The sequence below is a fragment of the Panicum virgatum genome, chromosome 8K (genome assembly GCF_016808335.1).
Source record: "Panicum virgatum strain AP13 chromosome 8K, P.virgatum_v5, whole genome shotgun sequence".
In the NCBI taxonomy this organism is placed as follows: domain Eukaryota; kingdom Viridiplantae; phylum Streptophyta; class Magnoliopsida; order Poales; family Poaceae; genus Panicum; species Panicum virgatum.
This window is the reverse complement of record NC_053143.1, coordinates 51,445,632-51,473,513: the sequence shown is the minus strand read 5'-3', so window position 1 is coordinate 51,473,513 and position 27,882 is coordinate 51,445,632. Positions and strand designations below refer to the sequence as shown.

The 27,882-nt window shown below is 46.0% G+C and overlaps 2 protein-coding genes across 2 annotated transcripts in view; one reads left to right on the top strand and one right to left on the bottom strand.

The window, feature by feature from the left end:
- Nucleotides 1-27,882, bottom strand: part of LOC120645131 (protein FRA10AC1-like) — a 73,875-nt gene that overhangs the window by 41,261 nt on the left and 4,732 nt on the right. The gene's annotated exons all lie outside the window — the stretch shown is intronic.
- On the top strand, nt 4,960-26,253 carry LOC120645124 (putative disease resistance protein At3g14460). The gene is made up of 2 exons (XM_039921885.1): nt 4,960-5,377; nt 21,592-26,253. Exons 1-2 carry the CDS (start codon nt 5,066-5,068, stop codon nt 25,936-25,938), a joined length of 4,659 nt encoding a protein of 1,552 aa, XP_039777819.1. The 5' UTR covers nt 4,960-5,065; the 3' UTR covers nt 25,939-26,253.

The window sequence follows — 27,882 nt, the reverse complement described above, 5'->3', positions numbered from 1 at the left end:
GGATGGAGTGGAAGAGGTGATGGATGGAGAATCAGTTGGATTTTCCATTCTTTGAATAGCTAAATAACTAGCTAACTAGCTAAATGAGATCTGGCTAGTATAATTTGGAGAAGCTCTTGGAAGAGATGCTTCTGTAATTCATGGTCAATTTGGTAAGTAATTAGTTCATTAACAATAAGCTGTAGTCATTACTGAAAATTTACAATAATTACTGAACAAATTTTCACCGCCGTGCGTGATTCCTGAATATCATTGGAAAAGTCTATTTTACTGCTCTCACCAATCCACTATGTCCGCTTAAACTGAGAAAAATTTAGGCTCAATTGACTCCCCGCCCCACACCCCACAATTTTTCATTTTGGTTGCTCTGTGTACAAATTGAATTTTAAGTTCAACTTTTATGAGTGATTCCCTATGTTAAAAAATACATTAAAATTTTTTAATGGTTATATTTTTCAAATGTTAGAAATATTTAGCGCCAAATCTAGAGTAAACTAAGCAGTTTATTCTGCACCAACAGTTAAATTGAGCCTAATTACTGAATAAATTTTTGGCCTTCGAGCTATTACTAAATAAAACTTGATAAATTTAGTACAATATTTTGACAATCACTACTACATAAAATGATTTGAGAGGTGGATAATAATATATTTTAAGGAGCGGCTAAATCGAATTTGTAGGGACGGATAATGTACATGTCCCTATAAATGCATTTGTAAGGACGGCTCATGACATCATCTATCCCTAAAAATCAAGTTTCAAAAAATAAAAATAAATAAAAAAGCTTGAAAATAGCAAAAGAAAAAATATCCCAGCCACCACCACAAACCCCTCTACTACGAGGTACAATTTTTTTTACGAAATATGCACATTTGCGTAAACAGGGGTTCGAACCGCTTACCTCCTCGTGCGTACCCTCTTCTCCACCACACTACACAACAGTCATTTACGACTCTGTGAAATATGTTATTCTTATATATCAACTCTGAAATTGATTTGTAGGGGCGTGTGATGCCATCACCTGCCCCTAAAAATATTTTTTTATTTTACTTCAAAATTTTATTTAAATTTTAAATATAGTAGAACAAATAAAAAATTGAAACTTCTACATTGGTTATGGTAAAATATAGATATAGAAAAAATACACTAAATATATTTGAGTGCATATAAAGATTAAGATTGTGGAAACTAGAAAATATAACTTGAGTTGTATGAGATAATATGTAGTCATAGTCATATGTAGGGCACAACTAGTAAATGATCTTGTGATACTTAATGGTCTTAAAAGAATAATGTATAAACGATAAAATTTAAGATCTTACCACTACAACTTCGAAATTTTGGTATAAAAATTGTCTTCATCTGAGAGCATATGAAAAATTATGATTTTTTACATGAGACCATTTGTAGGGCGGGTCATGCCATCACCTGCCTCTGAAAATCATTTATTGGGGGCGCGTGACGCCACCATCCGCCCTAGAAATGCAACTTTAGGGGGCAGGTGATGCCATCACCCATCCCTAAAAATTTCTAGGGGCATGGATGCTGGCTACCAGGGACGAGTGACACCATCACCGGACCCTACAAATATATTTTCAGGGGTGGGTCAACTGATATAGTAGCTCTATTTTTTATATCGGGTTACCTTTTGACCCGTACCTGGAAAAAATAGGGCGTTTCTATAAATCACTTTTGTAGTAGTGGATCATTTTTTGCTAATAATAGAAGGTGGGTGTAGAATAATATTCTACACCTGAGACGTAGAATAGCATTACCATATATACTCATTCCTTTCAAAGAGTGTTTTAACAATATTACAAAAAAAATGTTTTACTTGTCTTTTGTAGTAAAACGACTGCCATGATATGAGTGTGAAATATTCATTCCGTTCTAAATTATTAGTAATTTTGACTTTTATAGATACACAGATTTTTCAATACATCTAGACATAATATGTATCTAGATACGTAAAAAAATAGATTAAGAAAAATATCCGATCTTGAACATTCACAAGTGAATGTCTACAACCACAAAAGAACAAATCTAGCCACATAGCTGGACAAGCATCACATAGAGAAACTCCAAACAACAAGCTAAAGACTACGTGAGAAACTCCAAACAACAAGCTAAGCTTCGATTTTCTTCCATGTCCATGTCCTAGCTTCAAACTGGATAAGTCCTCACGCACAAGGCTGGACAAAAAACTCGTGGCTCGTTAGCTCGCTCGGCTCGGCTCATTAGTGGCTCGGATCGGCTTGACTCGTTGAAAAATATTAATGAGCCGAGCCAAGGTTTTAGCTCGGTGTGTTATTGAGCTAGCTCGAGCCGGCTTGCGAGCGAGCCAAAAATGAGCCGCTCATTTGGACTTGAAGTTTAATCTTTTATTCTTTTATGCTCATATATATTGGCTATGCATAATGCATGTTATATGTACGTTGGACACTTAATATTTGGCTACTTTGCTTAGTGGCTGTCGCATAGTACTTAAAATTTATATATCTGCACATATTCATACATGCACTTTGCTAGCTGGTGGCCCACTCTAGTAGCTAACGGTTATATTTCGAGCTGGCTCGCGAGCCAAATGAGCCAGCTCGAGCCAGAAAACAAGCCGAGCCGAGCTTGCCTTTTAGCTCGGCTTAGTAATGAGCCGAGCCGAGCCAGCTCATTATCATAACGAGCCAGCTCGAGCTGAGCCGAGCCGAGCCGAGCCAAGCCAGCTCGATAGCCAGCCTTACTCACGCAGCACCAATTCTTCACCTCCCTTTACTTAGAAACAGTTAATGACAGAATCGTTCTGCATGAGCCGACTGACCATAGCTTGATCCTCCTGTCACATAGTAACCGCACTGAGTTGATCCTAACTGCAACCTCAAGCTTGAACAACATCACAGTAAACACGATCCCAACCACGACACCGCAGGGTTCAATATCTCCATGACCGGCAACGCCCCCAAGGGGGAAGCAACATCAAGATGCAGTCGCCGCCTGAACCAGCCAGGTAGTTCAAAGATTTTCATCTCAAGGAGTCGGCAAGATCCTTCAAACGACGCCTTCAGGAAGGAGAGCGATGCACAAAACCACCGCCGTTGTCGACCATACAGAGACCAAGTAGAGTCTTCGCCCAAGAGACCTGCCAATGATCCCAATCAACGGCCCTCGCCGGATGCCGAAACTGGCCAAGCGGAGCTGCATCCACTGCAGAACCGTCTGGCGGCTGACCGCCCGCATTCACTGCCCTAGAACAAATCGGGCAAGGTCGAAAGGCCCCGCCAGGCACGCATCCTGCAGCGGCGGCCGCCTGCCACCTTCGTCATGAGCCGGGTGTGGCCCGCTAGGAGCTGCCAACGCTAGAAAAAACTATGCACCTAGAAAAATCAAATCATGTGTGAATCCAAAGGGTGGACCGTGGACCGGGTGGTCCACGGCCACAAATTTGCAATTGTTTGCATCTATTTATTACAAATAAATTTGTTTGTATCTATTTCTAGATGGGTAGGAAATAGGAACATGGGATGTTATACTCTTTTTTTGAATGGTCAGGGGGAGCATCCCCACCTGAATTGTATTCAAAAGGTGTGGCAGACCACAGATCAAAGGCCTCGTTTTTGGGAAAATGAGACAAAATCCTTGCTCGGTTAATTTTGGAAAACCAAGCTAAAACCCTGATAACCTGCCTAGCTAAACTAGGTCTCATACAACACACCCTAGCACAAGGGCAAATTGTGGCGTAACCTCAAGTAACAACACCATATCCTAGCACAAAGATGAAAATGCGGCTTAACCACGAATAACACAACCACACTAATCATACCAGCAACCAGAACACCACACCATGTGCAAATTCAAGATGTTCTTCTCCGAGACAATGTCTCCAACAAGGACTTGACGTCAAGACACCACATTGCTCGATTTAGCAGAGCTGGATCATGGTTTTCACCTGGAGAAGCTGCAGATCTACGGGAGGAGTGATATCGGAGGGGGAGCGCAGATTCATGGCCGATCAGTTCCCACACAAGTCTACAAAGAAAGGTCTTGACGCGGCAGCTGCACGAGGCAGCCGCATAGCTACGTCGGCTGCCACCTCTTTCAGATCGAGCTCCATTGCAGCTCGCACATGCGCCGGCGTCGCCGTGTAGCTGCGGGTATAGCGCCCCCGTGGCAGGGGCCGCAGTCGGTGTCGGCGGCGCCCATGTGTGCGGCGACGGCGAGGCGATAGCGTGCACGAGGGGGGTGCAGCTGCAGCCGTCGCACGTTGGATGGTGGTTGAGGCTGTAGAGCTCGTCGAGCGGGTTGCTTGTATGCGGACACCCTGGCGGGGCGGGGCCATGGGGGCGTCCTCCATGCGCGTCGGTTCCTTGATGGGAGCGTCCTCCACGCGGGTGGCGCCGATCTGTGGAGATCCGGCCCCCCAGGATGTCGGATCTGCAGCCCCGGCCCGCCACCACCGCCTCCATGTCGTCGTTGAACTAGGAGCACCCTGCGTGTGGGGGAAGGCCTCCGCCACCGCCGTCCTTGAGCCCGGCGGACCTCCGCACGGAGGCCCTCTGGCGGCGGCGAGGTGTAGGAAGGGAGGCGAGGGGGCTAGGGCTGGCGGCGCCGGTCTGCTCGGGTCGCCCCCCTCGGGAGCAACGCGAGCGGCGCGGGGGGTGCGTGTGCTAGAAACCGGGATGTTTTAATGTAAGAATGTGATATTTAAAAATATTGTCTTGTTGGACCACCATAATTTTCAATTCTAAATTCGCCACTGGTCAAAATAACTAACAATCACTCTGTTCGCTGGACTGGAGCTGGAGCTGGTGGTTGGAGTGGTGTGAGAGAAAAATACTATTGGTTGGCTGGAAGCTGGTGCTGAAGCGGTGTGAGAAGAAAACACTGTTGGACTGGAGGCTGCTGAAGCTGCCGAACAGACTGAATTTGGGATGGTTGCCACTAGCCAAAACAACTAATAATTTGGTGCGGAAGGGGCGAGAGTGCTGTCGGCCGCATTTGACCTGACAATGGGCGGAGTGGATGGGGAGAGAGTAGTTGTTGTCCCCGTCGTCCCTGATCCCAGCGTCGTGAGATGGATAAGGCGATTGTTCCACGCATCGGAGCCGTCGACGACGACTACAAGCTGCCGCTATGGGCCTCCAGCGTCGGTTTACGGGTCGAGGTGGTGGAGCGACTCGTTGCTGCCTACCGAGATCTCCACTCGGTGCTCACGGAGGCTCAGGAGAGGGAGATCCAGAACCCGGAGCTGGTTCGGCACCTCAGGGAAGAAGCCGAGCACAAGGCGGACCGTGCCGAGGACCTCCTCGGCGAGCTGGAGTACTACCGCATCCAGGGCGAGGTGGAGCAAGACGAACACCACGACGACGACGACGACGACAGTAAGGTCAGCTCCTAACACCCTGTCAAAATTCCGGCCGGTGGGATTTTCCTTTTTCACTGCAATTTGGTGCGCGTTTAATTACTTTCGATGAAGTTTATCAAAACGGAATCTCGGACCGATCGCGAAAACGCGTTTTCTGTTCAGTACAGGAAAACCCGGAAATATCATAACTTCGTTGACATTCAACTAGAGGAAAAATCCCTCAACTACACACTAGCTTGGGATGGGACAAGCATGACTGCTAATTTAATATACTCCCTCCGCCCCGAAAGATAGTTATTTTAGAAAATTTCAAATACTCCCTCCAGATCCTTTCAAACTTTACAATTTTTTACCAATAATTTGGTCGACAACTTTAACTATTACTAGAAACTGGGGCGCGCCTTTGGCGCGCCAGCTTGGACTGGTACAGTAGATGACCTGTGAGTAGTATTAGCGTAGGCTATGTCTAGAGGATTATACAATTGACATGGAGGTGGGGATTAAGTGGACAAAGAAAGCGATGATGGAGTCCCGGAGATCTTAGTTGTAGGTTTGGGAATTTTGTAAATAGAATTTATGTTGTAATTGTAAAAAGAAAGATTTGTACATTTTTTCTTAAGCTGGAAGCTTAATATAAATGCGAAAACGGGAGAGTTCAAGCTAGAATCATGAAAGTTAGCAATCTGTAGACACGTGATGGTATTTTTTTTAAAGAAATTAGGGGTAAATATTTATGTGAACGAATTATGAAAATATTTTTTAATTTAAAATTTTGTTGTGTAGCAGGGATTTAGATTTTCAAATTTTGAGTGATTTTTTGTATTCAAAACTTTTTGACATAAAAATATTTCAGTGTCCGAATCATAGGTAGAATGGATTTCATATAAGCATTGGTGTGAATGAATTGTGGAAGTGTTTTGAGTTTAAAAATATGCTCTGTAATAAAGTTGTATATTTTGAAATGTTAAGCAAATTTTATGTTGGACACGTTTTGGTTCGAATGTGTCTTGGTAGTCGAATTGTATGTATAGTGTCGCTAGTGTAGAAGTAATGAATGAAACGGATTGTTACGTAATTTAAGTAATATTTGAGGGTATTTCGAAGAAAATTCTTGAGAGAGGAAAAAGACGGCGGGTTGTATTCCAAGGAAGTTAGGGGATTTTTTTTTTGCAAAATGTCCTAAGTTCGAGGACTTTTTTTCGAAATGACTGGGAAACGCAAGATCTGGTATTCCAAGGAAGTTCGAGGACTTTTTTGCAAAATGGCCTAAGTTCGAGGACTTTTTTGCAAAATGTCGAGGGCTTTTTTGCAAAGTGGCCTAAGTTCGAGGACTTTTTTGCAAAATGACCGGGAACTTTTTTGCAAAATGTCCTAAGTTCGAGGACTTTTTTGCAAAATGTCGAGGTTATTTTTGCAAAATGACCTAAGTTCGAGGACTTTTTTGCAAAATGACTGGGAAACACAAGATCTAGGCCGTCCGCCCGGCCGATCCGACGGCCGGGAATTGCAGGCGACGTGGCGCGATGCCGTGACCGAGCTTGGGCCGCGTTTAGAAGTATAGAGATGGGACAAACTTGATATGGATAGATTTGTAATCAAATGTACTATCCAATAATTCTAAATTTATAATCCTAACAATTATAATATAAAATAAATAAATGGTCAAATTATAATTTAGGAGACTGACATATCAAACTATGCCTAAACCTAATACGACATGTAAATAAAAACAGAGGGAGTAGCAAACATGAAACGATACATCGTGGAGTAAGTTTCATCTACGGTTTCATTTGTATTTTGGTGATGTGGCTTGGAAACAACAAAATGAAACTATCCATTAGGATTAGCCTTACTCCTCATAAGAAATAACCTTGTTGCTCCTTTACTGTAGCAATTATGATTGAAAACCATGTTATTTATTTAGTTTTCTATACATTTTTTCTCATTACTTGACATTTGCTTTAATTAGATGGATTTTACTACAAGCTAAACAAACACTTTTGTGTAACAAATTTTAACGGCTAAAATAACAGACTTTTCGGGACGGAGGGAATAAGAAACAACTTTATTGGTCAGTTCACAATTCATGGTTAAAAATGGAATTAGTGACAGTACATTGTTGACTGTAGCTTATCTATATTGTGACAGAACCGCCAAATTAAAACTCAAATTAAGCTAAATGGCCATCATTTGAACACATCAGGCACATTTGGCTTAACGGTTTAATTTGACAGTCCTTTCGAAACCGACATTCCGATCGAAACAAACACCAGTAGTCCCACGCGAAGGTGAGCGCAGGCAGTACAAACATGACGAGTACATAAAAATACGATTACAATACCGAGTAGCGTACATTAAGTTCTACAACCTGGTTTAATTACATAATTAAAATACAGGAGCAACATTACTTTAAAACAAAGTCCGATATAGTAAACTTGACGTCTATAATACATGATACGCAGTATCGAATCACACACTCAGCCCACGGGTGTGTGATTTGGTAACTAGCAAGGCTAAACATCTGGTCCGGCCACCTCCCAACCATCCGCTCCAAACTGGATAAACTTAGCACAACAAGGACAGAAGTTGATCTCATCCGGACCTGAAATAGTTTGAGCCACAACCCTGAGTATACTAATACTCCGCAAGGCTTACCCGACCAGTGGATATAACTTAGCCCACGTAACTAGACATGCAAGGCTTTTGGCTGTTGGTTACTTTTGCAGAAAAAGTTCTAGAAATGAGTCCTTATTTTCCCTCTTTTAGCTCCAAATTATATATTCATAAATCATTAACTATTATTTGCACCTGCTAAGCAATCATAACAACATGGAGTAATAATTTCTGGTAGACTCTACTAATCATCACTTAAAATCCATATAGCATCACTACGATGTGGTGCCGTGATCAAGGTGCTCATATCCGAGATGCGACGTACGGCGGATCGATCCGATTTAACCTTGCAAGGTGGACCTAACCAACACGGCACGTATTTGCCCCGTCGGACTATACATGCCAACCATTCCCCTCCCCGCCTCGAACTACAGGAACCAGCCCAACGACATATGGTCAGCCGAGCTCAACGTGAGACCACCAAAAGTAAACATCTGCATCCCAATTCTCCGCGACTACTCGACTCGCCCCAGGAGTTGGGTGCGGGTTCCTGTACTTTCGAAGCAAGGCAGTACTCGGCTTACCGGTTTCGACTACCTCCTACTCCCGGCATGCAGTTAGTACAATTCAAACTCGATCACAGGGCCAGGCAACGAACGGTCCTTAACCGACACAGGCGGGCTAGCCTTTTCCCGCCCGGTCTCCATTTTCTTTTCCTTATCCAACCTATTCCAATATTCCATATACTCAAAATAACGAGATATCCTATACCTCGCGAGTGACCCGAAATCACTCGTCTTCTACCGAGTTGTATTAAGCATAGCATTTCTATCGTCCTCTACATATTAGTATAACTCGAGGAGACCTAGGGATCATGCAACTAGGGTTTCAAATAATTCCTGAACCTAATGCACAAGTAATAGAAACATAATATAGGTGTCATAGTTTGAATTAAAAGGATGTGCACCGGGGCTTGCCTGCGGGCTGCTGCTCAGAGTTAGTGTCCACTGGGCCTTGGGCCGGGTCGTCACGAAACTCCTGCGGAACTGGCTCCGTCTGCTCCTGCGGCTCCGCGATCACCTCGTATACGACTTCCTCGGTCGCGGATTCTATATGTATGCATATGAAACAATGAGTAACTGTCATGCATATGATACAACGAGTAAATGCCAACATGACTCTGCCATTAGATGATAAGCATTAAACAATTTAACAATTTTACTCAAAAGGATGCAAGTATGGTGATAACTAACTTTAACCCTAGTGCTAGAAATAATTAAAGGCCAAATTATCAATTAGAACATGATTCACTATAAAATAAAATATGACTAGCAAAGACAATATTATTTGCCTCTTATAATTTGTATAAAAATTTGCATGTGAAATAAATACTATTATACCTATACACATATTTAAGTTTGGTTGCATATTATATTCATATACTAAATTAGGTCCTATGAGTATGAAAATTTTATGGTGGATCACCCATGCTTAAAGTAAGCTACTGCAAAATTTTCATAATTTTTAGATTAACAGATCTATAGAAATTAATTAAGCAAGACTAAACACAATCTAAATTATTGCAGGGGTAAAAAGGTCATTTTGCCACTGTGGATATTTTTCCTCTATAGATCTTACTCTAACAAATCCAACAAAATTTATTTCATATTTTTCGCATTTTTCCTTGAATTTATATGGAATTTACAATTTACAGTCGAAATAAACACAAGATAAATAAAATCCCCCCCTTACCCCACTGACCAGCGGGTCCCACTGGTCAGTGGGAGGGGTTTCTTCCCCACTCAGCCACGCGAACCGCAGCGCGTGGCGGCGCCCAGGCGCAGGGCCAAGCGGCCTGCGGCGGCGGCGACCGGCGGCGGCCCGCGCGGCGGCGCAGCAGCAACGCGGGGTGGGGCCCGCGCGCGCGACCCAGGGCGGCGGGGTGGCCAGCGGCTCCAGTGCCCTAGCGGCGGCGCGAGGCAGAGGAGACGGCGGCGCGGCTCGGGCCGACGGCGGCGAGGCCAGGCGGCGGCGGAGCGGCGCGGTGAGAGCGTTAGCGGGGTTGGGCGGCCTCGGTGCGCGCGCATGCTGGGCGTGGGGCGGCCTGAGCGCAGCCCGCGCCGTGCGGCGGCGGTAGGCGGGTCGGCCGGCGGCGGCATGGCCGCGTTCCGGCGTCGGTGAAGCAAGAAACGAAGGAAAAAGAGGCGCACGAGCAAGAGCACCTCACCTAGGTTCGATTTGAGCTACTGGACGAAGAAAACCACGGCCGGAGGTGGGTGGTCGGCGTTGAGGTGGATCTCGGGCTCACTGGTGACCGACGGCCGCGAAACCAAGGATTCCCGGTGCTCTGGTCGAGGGGGCTCGCGAAGGAGAGGTCGAGGAGGAGGCTAGGAAGATAGACGAGCTTCGGTTCAAGTGGATTTGGGATTCATGGAGGGAAACTCGCGATTCGGGCTGGCGAGCGCGAGGAGCTTCATGCGTCACCCATGGCGAAACTGAGGAAGGAGAAGGTGAGGAGAGCGAGACGCAGGAGGGAGCGGGGCAGGTGGCGAGCTCAGGAGATGAGCGCGGTCGACTTGGAGTCGCTCGACGGCCGGAAAACCGGGATCGGCCTCCACGACGGCAACGACACAGCGACGGGAGGCTTCGGGAGGCGTCGGCGCCATTACTGCGACGTGCAGCACAGGAAGATGGGAGGTGGGTGTATGACAGGTGGGGTCCACGTGTAAGGAAATTTCTTAATTTGAATCCAAATTTTTGGATTGTTACAATCCTTCCCCCTAAAAGAAATCTCGTCCCGAGATTTAGGAGAAAAGTGCCGAATCGAAAGGAAGTCGGAAAATCATATACCTTGGTATAATTGGAGCAATTCAGGACATTTGGACTGAACAAATTCCTCTGTTTCCCAGGTAGCTTCTCGCTCTGAGTGATTACTCCATTGTACCTTATAGAAATTGCTGGTTTGATTTCGAGTGACCCGAGTCTTGTGATCAACAATTTTCACTGGATGCTCTGGATAGACAAGATCAGGCTCCACTTGTAACTTCTCTATGTCCATTATTTTGTTTGGAACACGGAGGCATTTTCTGAGCTGGGAGACATGGAATATGTTATGAACTGCGGATAATTGGGCAGGAAGTTCCAAGCGATATGCTACTGGTCCACATTGTTCGATGATAGGAAAAGGCCCAACATAACGAGGGGCGAGCTTTCCCTTCACACCGAACCGTTGGACTCCTCTCATTGGAGATACCCGTAAATAAACATGATCTCCCACTTGGAACGAAATCGCTTGACGTTTCTTGTCCGCATAGCTTTTCTGCCGGGATTGTGCTATTTTCAGGTTCTCCTGTATAACCCGGACTTGTTCTTCCGCCTCACTGACCATATCAGGGCCGAATACATTTCTTTCACCGGCTTCTGACCAATTCAATGGAGTTCTACACCTTCGTCCATATAATGCCTCAAAAGGAGCCATTTTAATGCTTTCCTGATAGCTGTTGTTATAGGAGAATTCAGCTAAAGGTAGACACTCATCCCATTTATGACTATAGGTGAGTGCACAGGCTCTAAGCATATCTTCAAGAATCTGATTTATTCTCTCTGTCTGACCATCGGTCTGAGGATGATAAGCTGAACTGCGAATGAGTTGAGTACCAAGGGCTGCATGGAAATGCTCCCAAAAACGTGCAACGAATTGGGTACCACGGTCAGAAAGGATAGTCTTGGGTACTCCATGCAAACTCAGGATACGACTGATATAAAGCTCAGCATAATGTTGTACTCTATAGATGGTTTTTACGGGAAGGAAATGAGCTGACTTCGTGAGACGGTCTACAATAACCCAAATAGAATCATATCCTTTAGAAGTCTTGGGAAGTCCAACAATGAAATCCATACTAATATCTTCCCATTTTCCTGATGGAATAGCCAGCGGTTGAAGAAGACCAGCTGATCTCAAGTGGCTCGCTTTAACTCTTTTACAAATGTCACACTCAGATACATATTTTGCAATTTCCCGCTTCATCCTTGTCCACCAAAATCGCTGCTTCAAATCTTGATACATTTTATTGCTGCCCGGGTGGATAGAATACCTAGAGAGATGAGCCTCATCAAGGATTTGTTTTCGGAGCTCTAAATCTTTAGGTACCACCAAACGATCCTTAAACCATAGAATTTCAGCCTCATCTAAATGAAAACACTTCACCCCCGGGTCATTTTCAGCAAGTCTTTGGCGAATCTTTTCCATCCCGACATTATGTTTTTGAGCAGAAATAATCTGATCTCGAAGAGTAGGTGAAAGGATCAAATTATTAAGACTGCCGTGTGTGATGATCCCCAAGTTTAACTTTTCCAGTTCATAACAAAGGGTTTCGTTGAAAGGCACAATAGACAGGCAGTTGCACTGAGCCTTGCGGCTTAAAGCATCTGCAACTACATTGGCCTTACCCGGGTGATAGTGAATCTCCAAATCATAATCCTTAATCAATTCCAACCATCGCCTTTGGCGTAGGTTTAGTTCATTCTGGGTGAAAATATACTTGAGACTTTTATGGTCCGTATATATATGAACAGGATTGCCCAGAAGATAATGACGCCAGATCTTCAAAGCATGAACCACTGCTGCTAGTTCTAAATCATGAGTGGCATAATTTTCCTCATGACGCCGGAGTGCTCTGGAAGCATAAGCAATTACTCGACGGTCTTGCATGAGGACACAACCTAAACCCGTACCTGATGCATCACAATATACATCAAAGGGTCGAGTAATATCAGGTTGGGCTAAGATAGGGGCAGATGTCAAAAGTTTCCTCAGGGTCAGAAAAGCCTGATCACATTTATCGTTCCAATTAAATTTCACCCCTTTCTTGAGCAACTCAGTCATGGGCTTAGCAATTTTTGAAAAATCCGGAACAAACCGCCGGTAATATCCTGCTAGCCCAAGAAAACTCCGAATTTCCGGAACAGATGTAGGTGCTTCCCAATTCAAAACATCTTGGATTTTACTGGGGTCAACAGAAATTCCATCTTCTGATATGACATGACCTAGGAATGGAACCTCCTTTAGCCAAAACTCACACTTGGTGAATTTGGCATACAACTTGTGTTCCCGAAGACGCTGGAGAACAATGCGAAGATGCTCCGCATGTTCTTCTTCATTCTTGGAATATATAAGAATGTCGTCAATGAAAACCACGACAAACTTATCTAACTCGGGCATAAACACCGAGTTCATGAGATACATGAAATGAGCCGGGGCATTTGTTAACCCAAATGACATAACGAGATATTCATAAAGCCCATATCGTGTAGAGAAAGCCGTCTTTGGAATATCTTCGAGCCTAATTTTTATTTGATGATAGCCCGATCGAAGATCAATTTTGGAGAATACCTTGGCCCCGACTAACTGATCAAACAGAATATCAATTCGGGGAAGTGGATATTTGTTTTTGATAGTGACAGCATTCAAAGGCCGATAGTCCACGCACAACCTGAGGCTTTGATCTTTCTTTTTAACAAAGAGCGCTGGACAGCCCCAAGGTGAAGTGCTAGGACGGATATAACCCTTATCAAGCAACTCCTGCAATTGCTTCTTTAGTTCTGCTAACTCATTGGGTGGCATACGATAAGGTCTTCTGGAAATTGGTGCCGTTCCCGGTTGCAATTCAATGGCAAACTCTATCTTACGGTCAGGTGGCATGCCTGGTAAGTCATCCGGAAAAACATCCGGATATTCACACACCACTGGTATTTTAGCCAGACTTTTGGCCTCAACCTGATTCACTGTGGATGCCGAAGGTATATGGTCCACCAGATTCAAAGTCATAAAACCATGAATGGAAGAGTTAATATGCACAGATCGTGAGGTAGTGTCTAGAAGAACTCCTCGACCATCCATCCAGTTCATGCCCAATATAATATCTACACTCTGAGTTGGTAGAATTATAAGGGCCGTAGGAAAAACTTTCCCTTGCAATTGTAGGGGCACTTGCTTAACAAATTGATTGGTGATTAATTTTCCCCCAGGTGAGTGAATATGGTACGGCTTGGACATGCTCTCTATTTTCAGTCCCAGTCTAATGACACACTCCTTGCTAATAAACGTGTGAGATGCACCCGAATCAAATAATACGGTAACAGGTTGATTATGAACTGAAAACATACCCGCCATTACTTGAACTCCCTCAGGTACATCTTCTAGTGTGGTATAATGCACGCGTCCAGGCTTGAAATGAGCCACTTTCGGCTTCTGATTGTGCTGATTAGAACCCTGAACTTGTTTAGGTGGCATAGGGCATTCACGTGCAAAATGACCAACTTGACCACAGTTGAAACAGGGAGGAAGATTAGGGCGTACACCCTGTGGCTGCAACCCCGTCTTCTGCACATTCTGCTGAGGCACCGGAGATCTGGTTACCCCCAGAGGCTGTGGGTACTGAGGTGGTCTATATCCCGACTGATACTGTGTTGGCCGATAACCCGACTGCTGTTGTGGAGGCCGATATGTGGCCTGATACTGTACTGGTCGGTACACCGGCCGATGCTGATAAGGTGCACGAGGGGGTCCGGCCTGAATCAGACGAAACCTCTGATTAGCCTGACTGGAAGACCCACCCATTGGTGCCTTCCTCTTTTTCTCTGCCTGGTGAGCTATACGGGCGTCCTCTTGAGTGATAGCCCCATTGACCAGCTCACTAAAGGTGTTGAATTTGAACATAATCAAGCGTTCCTGGAGCTTGCTGCTAAGCCCCTGCCTGAAGCACGCTTGTTTCTTTTCATCTGTTTCCACATGATACCCAGCATATTGAGACAAGGTGTTAAAAGCTTGAGCATATTGTGTCACATTATTATTGCCTTGTTTCAGCGCTAAGAACTCATTGAGCTTCCTGCGTATCACCCCTGCAGGGATATGATGTGCCCTGAAAGCTTCCTTGAACTCATCCCAAGAAAACCGAGTGCCAGCAGGGAACATAGCTACGTGATTATCCCACCACGTACGTGCAGGACCTCTGAGTTGTTGAGCTGCAAATGATGCCTTGTCATTGTCATTATACTGGTATAGAGTGAACTTGGACTCAATGGTCCGGAGCCAACTGTCAGCTTCCAGTGGCTCATCCGCCTTATGGAAAAGCGGTGGCTGAGTACCCAAGAACTCCTGATACCCAGGGACAGGCGGCTGGTGATGATTATGATTTCCATGCCGCGGTGCAGCACCCTGATGAACGAGCTGACGGAGTAGTTCCGTCTGTTCATCGCGCCCAGTCAACATGGCCGCGATTGCCTCAACCAAATTGGGAGGCGGTGGCAGCGCATTAGCGCTATTGGGCGCAGAGGAGTCATTATCGGTGTTCGGCATTCTGCAATTAATCATGAATTGATTAGTCCCAATATCTGATTAAATTAAATAATCATGATAGCAACTAATATTCAATTCATGAAAAATGCTGAATTTAGAACACTGATTAAATAACTCAATAATTGTATCACCACTTTTATGCCCCATAATTGCAACAAGAATGACTGGATCATGTATGAGGGAGGTAAAACCATTTTTGCATCAACTAGTGAATACAAAATAGGCCCCAACTAAATCTCAATATCACCAATCTTCGCGGTATAGATTTGTCAGTACCTCCCAAACTATACGTCCAAAAATTCATAACTTTTGCTAGTGAGTGGTTATCGAAATACTCTACAACTTTTGTATAACGCGCGTTTGCCGCATGGACTGTCTTCACGAATTGTTACGTACTAAACTTCGATGCTACAAAAACTTTTACCGCATAGATCATACTTCACGAATTTTTACGTACTAAACCTCGGAATTACCATAAGTCGAACACTAAGATGATATTTTACAAAGGGGATTACACACCTACAAACTCAGTCCAAACATATACAAACCACAGTCCTTATCTTACATCAGAGTTATTCTAGTCATACTACCAAATCTAGTTGTCTCTCATACATTTACCAAACTACAACACTATGTTAACCCTAACTACATCCAAAGTCCAACTACTCAACGCGGCGGCTGGTACTCGAAGACACGCTCAACCTCGATCCCACGCGCGCGTAGCTCCTCCTGCAGGCGTCCCACGTTCTGCTCGTTCACTAAGATGGCTGTGGACCCTGCCTGAGGTGGAACGTCGTTCTGACCGACGGAACTCGCTGCATCGGACATCTCCTGAGGCCCAACTCCTGACTCAACACCTGACACCTGAGGTGGTGGCTCAGGTGGGGCTGCGGCCTGCTGCTGCTGAAGCTGCAACTGGTGCACGTTCCCTAGTGCAACCTGAAGCGCGTCCTGCAAGTGGTCAGCTAGAGCCTCCTGGTCGTCCACCTGCTCAGTCAACTCCTCAATCTGCTGAGCCTGCTCCGCTAGCTGCTCTGTCTGCTCCGCTAGCTGCTGTGACTGCTCCTCTAGCTGCTGTGACTGCTCCAAAATCTGCTGAGCCTGCTCAACTATCCTCTGCTCCTGCTCCCAGAACTGCTGGGCCAACCCCACTACCTGCTGACTCTGCTCTGCGAGCTGCTGGCTCTGTCCTAAGATCTGCTGAGTCTGCTCCTGTGCTGTGGCGTGAGCTGTCCGAAGTCCCTGCCGGTAGAGTGTGTTCTCACTCCTAAACTGGTCGCACACACCCAACATACCGGCGGCGTAGCGGGCGATCCTGGCCAAAGCTGGGACGTGGCCTGGAAGAGTAGAGTCCAACAGAAGAGAGAACCGCTGCCTCGAGTACTCAGAAGTCACTCTGACAGGAAAACCCACCGTCGAAGCAGAGTAACTCGCAAAAATGGGCTCCTGCTCACAAAACTGGGTAATAGCCATCGCAGCTGCACGATCCCAGACGCTCAAAATCTCAGCACCCTCAGTGTGCACCTCCCAAGGGTCTGACTGAAAGAGACCGAGGCGTGCTGGAACTCGCAGGCGAGCCTCCCAACCAGAGATGCCCCCCTCGGAGGACACGCGACCGTAGTACTGGGGAGGCTCAGTGTGGCCAAACTCCTGGAGCACCTCCCACAGCAACACGGGAAGGCCCTCACGGTGAAGACAAGTGGAACGCACCCACCCGTCCTCGTCAAAGTGGAAGTCCGACAAGGCCGCCATCTGCGAAAAACGCCGACAGCGGTAAGGAACATTCCCAAAAGAAAATACGAACTCACAACTAATAAAATGGTAAACACTTACAGCACTCTAGAAAAACAATACTCTTTTAATTTCAAACTTCCAACAAAAATTCACAACACAATTCACTCGCTAACCCACTCTTACCATGCAATGAATGGTATTATGCATGATCGTCCTACGTCACCCTTCCAACAAAATTTGCCGACAATAATAGGGCGATATACGTGGTCTTTTGGTGGCACATACGCTCTCAATTATATAATCGATTTCTACACGCCTTAACTTACGCGTTCGTTTGTTAGTGTACCTGCAGAAATCACATGATATACAGATATATGCATATATCCACGACTGGACCCTTCGTGCCAGCACACACGAACGGCCCCCATGTGTCCTACGCCACATAGGTAACGCATATGCAGTTGCCCACATATTCACACATACATCACCATCTACTATAGAGATGGCGCCCATGCGTTTAACGCTGCATGGACAGCGCTGCATACGTTACCGAGGCAACGTATTCACTTCCCGTACAAATCGCCTTACGGGACACCCAAGGGTACACGTGTCCCAAGGTACACGGTCATAACCAATCGCATGACAGATTTACATCTCGTAACATTGCCTTACGAGATGGCCGTGCTCACAATCACACGGTGGGAAGTCCGCGCTCCATATCAGGCGGCAGATAGCGACAGGCTCATTTGAATGGAGCCTTATCACCTCCTCGTATGCTCATCATACGGGACCCGCGCACGTATGAAACACGTGGGCTATTCTAAAGATTACCAAGAATTGCTCACCTTGCTTACCTCAGCGTAGGTGCGTCGTTACAATATTAAGTAAGGGTTGTGCAAGAAATTAAGGTTTAACCGAAAGAAATGTGCTGGAAGTCAGTGAATATAAATATTGCCACCAATTTATAAATAACCAAATACTATGTAGGGCTTAATACGGATTTAATCGTAAAGCGCGACTGAAACGATTTTTCTTTATACCCTAGAAATTCATTTTTAATCTTGAAAATCTAGAAAATAGTCACATCCATACTACCCCTGGTGTATTTCGGCTCTGATACCAGCTGTGACAGAACCGCCAAATTAAAACTCAAATTAAGCTAAATGGCCATCATTTGAACACATCAGGCACATTTGGCTTAACGGTTTAATTTGACAGTCCTTTCGAAACCGACATTCCGATCGAAACAAACACCAGTAGTCCCACGCGAAGGTGAGCGCAGGCAGTACAAACATGACGAGTACATAAAAATACGATTACAATACCGAGTAGCGTACATTAAGTTCTACAACCTGGTTTAATTACATAATTAAAATACAGGAGCAACATTACTTTAAAACAAAGTCCGATATAGTAAACTTGACGTCTATAATACATGATACGCAGTATCGAATCACACACTCAGCCCACGGGTGTGTGATTTGGTAACTAGCAAGGCTAAACATCTGGTCCGGCCACCTCCCAACCATCCGCTCCAAACTGGATAAACTTAGCACAACAAGGACAGAAGTTGATCTCATCCGGACCTGAAATAGTTTGAGCCACAACCCTGAGTATACTAATACTCCGCAAGGCTTACCCGACCAGTGGATATAACTTAGCCCACGTAACTAGACATGCAAGGCTTTTGGCTGTTGGTTACTTTTGCAGAAAAAGTTCTAGAAATGAGTCCTTATTTTCCCTCTTTTAGCTCCAAATTATATATTCATAAATCATTAACTATTATTTGCACCTGCTAAGCAATCATAACAACATGGAGTAATAATTTCTGGTAGACTCTACTAATCATCACTTAAAATCCATATAGCATCACTACGATGTGGTGCCGTGATCAAGGTGCTCATATCCGAGATGCGACGTACGGCGGATCGATCCGATTTAACCTTGCAAGGTGGACCTAACCAACACGGCACGTATTTGCCCCGTCGGACTATACATGCCAACCATTCCCCTCCCCGCCTCGAACTACAGGAACCAGCCCAACGACATATGGTCAGCCGAGCTCAACGTGAGACCACCAAAAGTAAACATCTGCATCCCAATTCTCCGCGACTACTCGACTCGCCCCAGGAGTTGGGTGCGGGTTCCTGTACTTTCGAAGCAAGGCAGTACTCGGCTTACCGGTTTCGACTACCTCCTACTCCCGGCATGCAGTTAGTACAATTCAAACTCGATCACAGGGCCAGGCAACGAACGGTCCTTAACCGACACAGGCGGGCTAGCCTTTTCCCGCCCGGTCTCCATTTTCTTTTCCTTATCCAACCTATTCCAATATTCCATATACTCAAAATAACGAGATATCCTATACCTCGCGAGTGACCCGAAATCACTCGTCTTCTACCGAGTTGTATTAAGCATAGCATTTCTATCGTCCTCTACATATTAGTATAACTCGAGGAGACCTAGGGATCATGCAACTAGGGTTTCAAATAATTCCTGAACCTAATGCACAAGTAATAGAAACATAATATAGGTGTCATAGTTTGAATTAAAAGGATGTGCACCGGGGCTTGCCTGCGGGCTGCTGCTCAGAGTTAGTGTCCACTGGGCCTTGGGCCGGGTCGTCACGAAACTCCTGCGGAACTGGCTCCGTCTGCTCCTGCGGCTCCGCGATCACCTCGTATACGACTTCCTCGGTCGCGGATTCTATATGTATGCATATGAAACAATGAGTAACTGTCATGCATATGATACAACGAGTAAATGCCAACATGACTCTGCCATTAGATGATAAGCATTAAACAATTTAACAATTTTACTCAAAAGGATGCAAGTATGGTGATAACTAACTTTAACCCTAGTGCTAGAAATAATTAAAGGCCAAATTATCAATTAGAACATGATTCACTATAAAATAAAATATGACTAGCAAAGACAATATTATTTGCCTCTTATAATTTGTATAAAAATTTGCATGTGAAATAAATACTATTATACCTATACACATATTTAAGTTTGGTTGCATATTATATTCATATACTAAATTAGGTCCTATGAGTATGAAAATTTTATGGTGGATCACCCATGCTTAAAGTAAGCTACTGCAAAATTTTCATAATTTTTAGATTAACAGATCTATAGAAATTAATTAAGCAAGACTAAACACAATCTAAATTATTGCAGGGGTAAAAAGGTCATTTTGCCACTGTGGATATTTTTCCTCTATAGATCTTACTCTAACAAATCCAACAAAATTTATTTCATATTTTTCGCATTTTTCCTTGAATTTATATGGAATTTACAATTTACAGTCGAAATAAACACAAGATAAATAAAATCCCCCCCTTACCCCACTGACCAGCGGGTCCCACTGGTCAGTGGGAGGGGTTTCTTCCCCACTCAGCCACGCGAACCGCAGCGCGTGGCGGCGCCCAGGCGCAGGGCCAAGCGGCCTGCGGCGGCGGCGACCGGCGGCGGCCCGCGCGGCGGCGCAGCAGCAACGCGGGGTGGGGCCCGCGCGCGCGACCCAGGGCGGCGGGGTGGCCAGCGGCTCCAGTGCCCTAGCGGCGGCGCGAGGCAGAGGAGACGGCGGCGCGGCTCGGGCCGGCGGCGGCGAGGCCAGGCGGCGGCGGAGCGGCGCGGTGAGAGCGTTAGCGGGGTTGGGCGGCCTCGGTGCGCGCGCATGCTGGGCGTGGGGCGGCCTGAGCGCAGCCCGCGCCGTGCGGCGGCGGTAGGCGGGTCGGCCGGCGGCGGCATGGCCGCGTTCCGGCGTCGGTGAAGCAAGAAACGAAGGAAAAAGAGGCGCACGAGCAAGAGCACCTCACCTAGGTTCGATTTGAGCTACTGGACGAAGAAAACCACGGCCGGAGGTGGGTGGTCGGCGTTGAGGTGGATCTCGGGCTCACTGGTGACCGACGGCCGCGAAACCAAGGATTCCCGGTGCTCTGGTCGAGGGGGCTCGCGAAGGAGAGGTCGAGGAGGAGGCTAGGAAGATAGACGAGCTTCGGTTCAAGTGGATTTGGGATTCATGGAGGGAAACTCGCGATTCGGTCTGGCGAGCGCGAGGAGCTTCATGCGTCACCCATGGCGAAACTGAGGAAGGAGAAGGTGAGGAGAGCGAGACGCAGGAGGGAGCGGGGCAGGTGGCGAGCTCAGGAGATGAGCGCGGTCGACTTGGAGTCGCTCGACGGCCGGAAAACCGGGATCGGCCTCCACGACGGCAACGACACAGCGACGGGAGGCTTCGGGAGGCGTCGGCGCCATTACTGCGACGTGCAGCACAGGAAGATGGGAGGTGGGTGTATGACAGGTGGGGTCCACGTGTAAGGAAATTTCTTAATTTGAATCCAAATTTTTGGATTGTTACATATATATAGATTACTAATTTAATAAGTAAAAAGTCTCAATGTTCTTGAACAGATCGATAAGGTATATCCATGTATGTATTGTTTGGCTATATATATACATCTTGCAAGACTTAGAATGTTTGCTCAATTTTTCTGAATACAAGAATCCATTTTGCTTCGTGCAGCTTGTGCATGACATTGGCGACGGAAACCCGCTTCTCTCGAAACCAGCAACGGACATCCAGTTGTTCCACAAAACTGACAGAGAAGTTAGTAACACTTGTCAGTTACCGCATCCTGAAGCAGCTGAGGAAGATATCTCACGTGCGATAGAAGAACAAGTTGCGGAATGTCACAGAATAACAAGTAATGTGCGCGAAGCCCTTAAGCTTGAAGAAGTGGATGAGAAGTGCCTACAGATATACCGGAGCACATCATCATGGACAGATCCTCGGCAGATGTCACCTTTCCCCACGGAACACAAAGTTCATGGGAGGGATCAAGACCGGAAATGTATAATTAGCAAGTTAACAAGCGAGGAATCGGCTGCGCGGAACCTCTCCGTCCTCGCCATTGTTGGCAATGGAGGCGTGGGGAAGACAACCCTAGCCAAAGTGGTGTACAATGATCCAGCAGTGAGGAAGCATTTTGACAAGGCTCTGTGGCTTCATGTTTCGGTCTATTTCAATGAAGCTAAGATTACGCGTGAGCTGTTGGAGCTGTTGCGCCGCGATAGGCACGAAGATATTAGCGACATGAAGGAGCTTCAAAACATTCTTGGATATGAGATAAAGTCAAAACGTGTTCTTCTTGTTCTGGATGACATGTGGGAGGACAATAGAAAGGAGAACTGGGATGTGCTGCTCACACCACTGCGTACCAATGATGCCAAGGGAAACATGGTCATAATCACAACAAGAAAATCATCTGTAGCAAGAATGACAGGAGCAAGATACAACATCAACCTACATGGTTTGAAGGATGAAGAGTTTTGGCCTTTGTTCAAAGAATGCGCCTTTGGGGACGAAAACCATAAAGGGCATGGGAAACTGCAGGAAATAGGGCGAAAGATAGCTGACAAGCTGAAGGGTTATCCTTTGGCGGCAAAAAGTGTAGGCAAACTATTGAGCAGGAAGCTGGACGATGGGCACTGGACTAGAATTTTGGATAACAGTGAATGGAAGGAGCAAAAAGGTCATGATGATGTCATACCAGCGTTGAAGATCAGTTACAACTATCTACCAAGGCACCTCCAGAAATGCTTCTCGTACTGTTCCATATTTCCAAAGAATCAGAGGTACCATGTGCAGTGGTTAGTTAATATTTGGATTGCCCAGGGTTTTATACCTTTGGCCGACCAGCATACACAAGCAGAGGAAACTGGAAGAAGATATCTGGCAGACTTGATCGACTGGGGATTTTTCCTAAGTGAACCTCCAAGACCATCTTTACTCATGCATGATTTAGTCCATGATTTGGCCCAGATAGTTTCATCCCATGAATCCTTCACCGTAGAAGAGTTGACGCCTCATGTAGGTGATTTCAACCTCATTCGTCATGTCACTGTAATCACTGAGTCAGCATATTATGGGCAGTTCAATGGCACCGTCCTACTGAATAACGAGTACTTCATGCAAGAATTCGCCAAGACCTTCTGCGCACTGCCAAAAAAGGACCTAAGAACGTTGATGCTGTTTGGTGCACACGACTCGAGTTTTGCCAGCACATTTCATCAGGAGCTGGGTAATGAGATAAGAGCGGTTCGTGTACTGAACATGGAAGTGGTATATCATGACCTGAACATGTTGATACCCAATATCTCAGCATTTATAAACCTCCGGTATCTCTGGCTACGCTCCTTTTACAGAGGCCTTAACTTGCAGCTGCCAGAAGCTATATGTAAGCTGTACCAGTTACAAGTCCTAGACATTAAGGACTTCAATTCCGAGACAGTTGTGCCGAAAGGCCTGCACAAACTGCGCAACTTGCGACATTTTTTTGCAAGAGAGCAGCTGCACGCACAGATAGCCAATGTTGGAGATCTGGTTTTCCTTCAGGAGCTTATGGCGTTTCATGTCAGAAAGGAGCATGAGTTCAGCATCGCACAGCTGGAAAAGTTGAATGAGATAAGAGGATCAGTTAGCATCTACAATCTTGAGAACATAGAAAGCAAGGAAGATGCCAGCAAGGCTAGGCTCAGTGACAAACAATACCTGACTAGTTTGCGGCTGTCATGGGATGGTATGCCAACATCCTTGCGCAAACTCAAGATCATAGATGGCCTTGAGCCTCCCATGTGCCTTGAGAAACTCCATATAGAAGGATACAATGGTTCTGCTCCGTCATGGCTGGGTAGCACTGCTGTCTCTCTTACTTCCTTGAAGTCACTACATCTTGAAAAATGCCAATTCTGGTCTACCCTTCCATCCGTTGACGAGTTGCCACTCCTCCGAGAACTGCATCTGATTAATATGCGTCGCCTCGACAAGATACCACTAGGCCGTGGTTTGAAGGTGCTAGAACTGAGTAACATACCAAGCCTGAAGCGATTTGTTGAGATGGAAAGTGACCAGCCGTACGAGAACCTTGAAGTCATTGAACTGAAGGATTGCAACTATCTAGAGAAATTGCCGTTCCAGCTGTGCTCTTCTGGGACACGGACTGAGCATCTGTTCCCTAAACTTCGCCGGGTTCAGATACGCGACTGCATCAAAACTAAGTTGCCTCCCTTTCCCATTGCGGATACCACAACCGATATAGATGTATGGAATGCATGTTTGGACTATATGTCATTTCAACTTAGCCCTGCAGCAAATGATGAGAGTAGACTATGCCTCGAATTGGAGGGACATAGAGTAGGCAAAATGGAAATTTTAGACGAAACAATATTGAGATTCAGCAAACTGAAGGACCTGCAAGAACTGGAAATTAGAATGTTTCCAGAGGTGAGATACCTGCCATGGGAGGGACTCCAACAAATGACAGCTTTGAAAAAATTTAAAATAGTCGATTGCCTCAAACTGTTTTCAAGCAGTCCGAAACTTGTTCTGCCAGTGTCAGTTGAAGAGATGGAGTTTGATCGATGTGATATTACAGGGAAACAACTATCCAATCTGATGTCAAGCCTGCCATTCCTTAAAATGGTCAAGGTACAATACTGCAAAGGCATAAAATGCTTATCTGTGGGAATGTTCGTTGATGCACACAGCACAATGGAAGAAGGTTTGTGGGATATCCCTCCAAGCAGTTTGGTCACCCTAGAGAAATTAGATATATCATTGTCAGACATCCAATTTTGTAGCAAGAATGGCCTCGGAGAGTTGGGCTCTCTTAAGGACATTGTCATATGGAAGTGCCCTCTACTTCTCTCTTCCATGGTTTCAGAAGCAGCATCGATGGTACCGGGTCCTAGCCTCCTCCCACCATCACTTTTGAAGTTCGACATTACTGACATGGTAGATGCGCTATTGGCACGCTCGAAGTTAGCCTCTCTCGCTGAATTATGCATTGGCACAAGTCGGCTTTTGATTTCTCTCAATGTGTGTTCGTGTACAGCATTACAAAAGCTTAAAATCGAAGAGTGTGACCAGTTACAATCAATTGAAGGTTTACAGAGCCTCACCTTGCTTGCCAAGCTGGAAATTTCAAGTTGCTCAAAACTAACATCAGTGCAACTGAATCTCTGCACATCGTTGGAGAAACTGAATATTGATGGATGTGATGCATTACGTACACTTGAAGGCTCAGGTTCTCTAATCTCCCTGAAAGAAGTGCTGATATCAACAAATCCAGTTCTATCGTATGTGGAGCTGCATTCCTGCTGGGCGTTGGAGAATCTCTGCATTAGAAAGTGCCCTGCGCTGGCAACATGGCAGGGTTTCAGGTCACTCACTGGTATCAAGTCCTTGCAGGTTTCTGAATCCCCTGGGTTCGTATCGGCCTGGAAATCAGCTGCGGAAGAGATGATGAGCGAGGGTCACTACAGTTTCTGGATGCCACTTGAATGCCTGGACATTGATGACATCGACGTTCTTTCCATGCCGATATGCAGACAGATAACATCTCTGGAGAGCTTAAAAATCCGTGGTGTTCTTTACACTACTGCAGGGTCCGACAAAGTGGACAGCTTGTTGGAGCATCACGAGCAGGCGCTGCAGCTCCTTACATCCTTGAAGGAGCTGACATTGTGGCAATTTGAGCATCTGGAGTCATTACCCTCGAAGATTCATGGCTTGCAGTTACTACAAAGGCTGACTATCTCTGAATGCCCATGTCTGGAGTCGTTACCTTCGAAGATCCATGCCTTGCCGTCGCTTCAAAGACTGACTATCAATGAATGTCCAAGTCTGACTTCACTCCCGGAGGAAGGCCTGCCGCGTTCACTGATGGAGATGGACCTTATTCGTGGCACGGTGGAGTTAGATGCACTTTGCAGGAGTATCTGGAAAGATGCACACTTCCGTCTGTATATCAATAAAGTTGAGCATCTGGGCGCTCCCGCGCCTCACAGCGTAGAGGCGCAGCTAGAATAGACTGATCAAGGCAGGGGCACGACAGAGCTGCGTGCAACAAGCTTGGAACATGTACGAGCGGCATGCCAGGCGCCAAGCACCTGGTACTACATAGTATATATGACGCGGTGAGAGATATCAAGCAGGTTTCATATACAGAAGAAAAGGCACTCAGACTTGTGTTAGTTATGCCACCGGTAAGAAGAACAGTATGTGTATCTAGTAGTTTACATTTCAGTACTCATGTTCATGCAAATTTTTATACTGTCAATCGGTGGTTTATTTACCTCATGCTAATTATTCAAATTATAAGTATGTTTAGTATACTCCACCAAATCAGCCTATGAGGCTTTATTCATTGGATCCACTCAGTTTGTTTCATGGGAAAGAATTTGGAAAAAGCTAGCCTCCAAGGAAATGCAAGTTATTCATGTGGACTGTGGCCCATAATCGGTGTTGGGCAGCAGATAGACTTGCTAAAAGAGGCCTTAACCACCCACTGAAATGCCCACTGTGCGATCAGGTTGGAGAAACAATTGATCACCTGTTGGTCTCTTGTGTTTTCACCCGACAATTTTGGTTCAGCATCCTGCAGCGGTTTGGGCTGCAAACTATTGCACCACAGTTAGATGATCGTTGTTTTATTGATTGGTGGGCAGGAGCCAGCAGTAGATTCTCTGGTCAGGTCAAAAAGGGAGTTAACTCCATCATTACTTAGGGTCTTGGTTAGTTTGGAAGCATCATAACTACTGTGTGTTGATGGGGGAGCCCCTAATTTATCCCGGGTCATGGCAGTCTTTAGCGAAGAGGTCCAGCAGTGGTCTGTAGCAGGGGCTCGAGGAGTTTCATATCTCCTTGCCCTAGCTCCTACCTCCTAGCTGGTCTGTGCAGGTGGTGTGGTCTGGTCCAGTAGTAGTTTTTGTATAAGAGATTTTCTAGTTTTCAAAGTGTGTTACAGATCCTTTATCTCTGTAACTTTTTTTTTGTTTTGGGGCTCTTTTCCCTCCTTTTTTTCTTCTTAATATATTGATGCGCAGCTCTCCTGCGCATTCGAGAAAAAAAAGTGTACAAAATATACTATTAGATTTATATTTCAAAATTCGTTCATGTGACACTGGTTTTGCAATATATGTTCTGTGAGGTGATAATCAAAATTGACTTACAAGCAAGAGCTCAAATCGTATACGTGCTATGCACTTTTTTTTTGAGTCGTTCGTGCTATGCACTAGAACGAACAGGGTATTGTAGTTGGTTAACTATGTTGCAGAATTACTTAATGGTGATTATTTCCCATATGCATGGTAATCGGTGGCATCGACTGCGACTGTAGTGTCGCCTTTCTTTTTTTTTAAAAAAAAGGAAGTGCCGCCTTCTCTTCTCTATATGCTAAGTTGCACTATGTTATTGGCTAATTAGTAGCAGTTGGGATGAATTCAAACGAAGTAGCTAATGCGGGGGCGTCTATTCCTAGCATATGCGAATGGAATTCATCCAATCGCAGATGCAGCGCCCCTCATTCCCGGCTGGCGGCTCTCGCCGCCGCGCCGTCTGCCCACCACCCACAGCTTCGACCTCACCAACCCCGACCTTCTCCTCGCCCCCGCCGCCGGCCACCACCCACCGAGGGTCCAACCCCACCCGGCCGGCGGCACTCCCACACTGCCTCACCTCCGCCGCCGGTCGAACTGCCACCAGCCCACCACCACCAAGCCATTGCCGCCACCGACCTCCACTAGGGCCGCCGGCCATTGGAAGCCTCGGCAACCCGAAACCCTAACCCCGCCGCCTCGTACACCACCCCGACAGCCGGCGACCTCACCAGCGGCCACTCCCCCCACCTCCCACCCCTCGCTGCCGGCCGCTCCACCCCTCCTCCCTCCCCTAGCTCCCACTCCTCCGGCCGGCGCACACGTGAGCGGCGGCGGCGGCCAGCGCTCGCCTTCTGCGATGGAATCGCATGCAGTA

What these genes read in the sequence shown, in the direction of transcription:
- LOC120645124 (XM_039921885.1), top strand. Translation starts at nt 5,066, where the DNA reads ATGGATAAGGCGATTGTTCCACGCATCGGAGCCGTCGACGACGACTAC. An exon ending in ACGACGACGACGACAGTAAG is followed by an intron (nt 5,378 to 21,591) that starts GTCAGCTCCTAA and finishes TGCTTCGTGCAG; the next exon opens with CTTGTGCATGACATTGGCGA.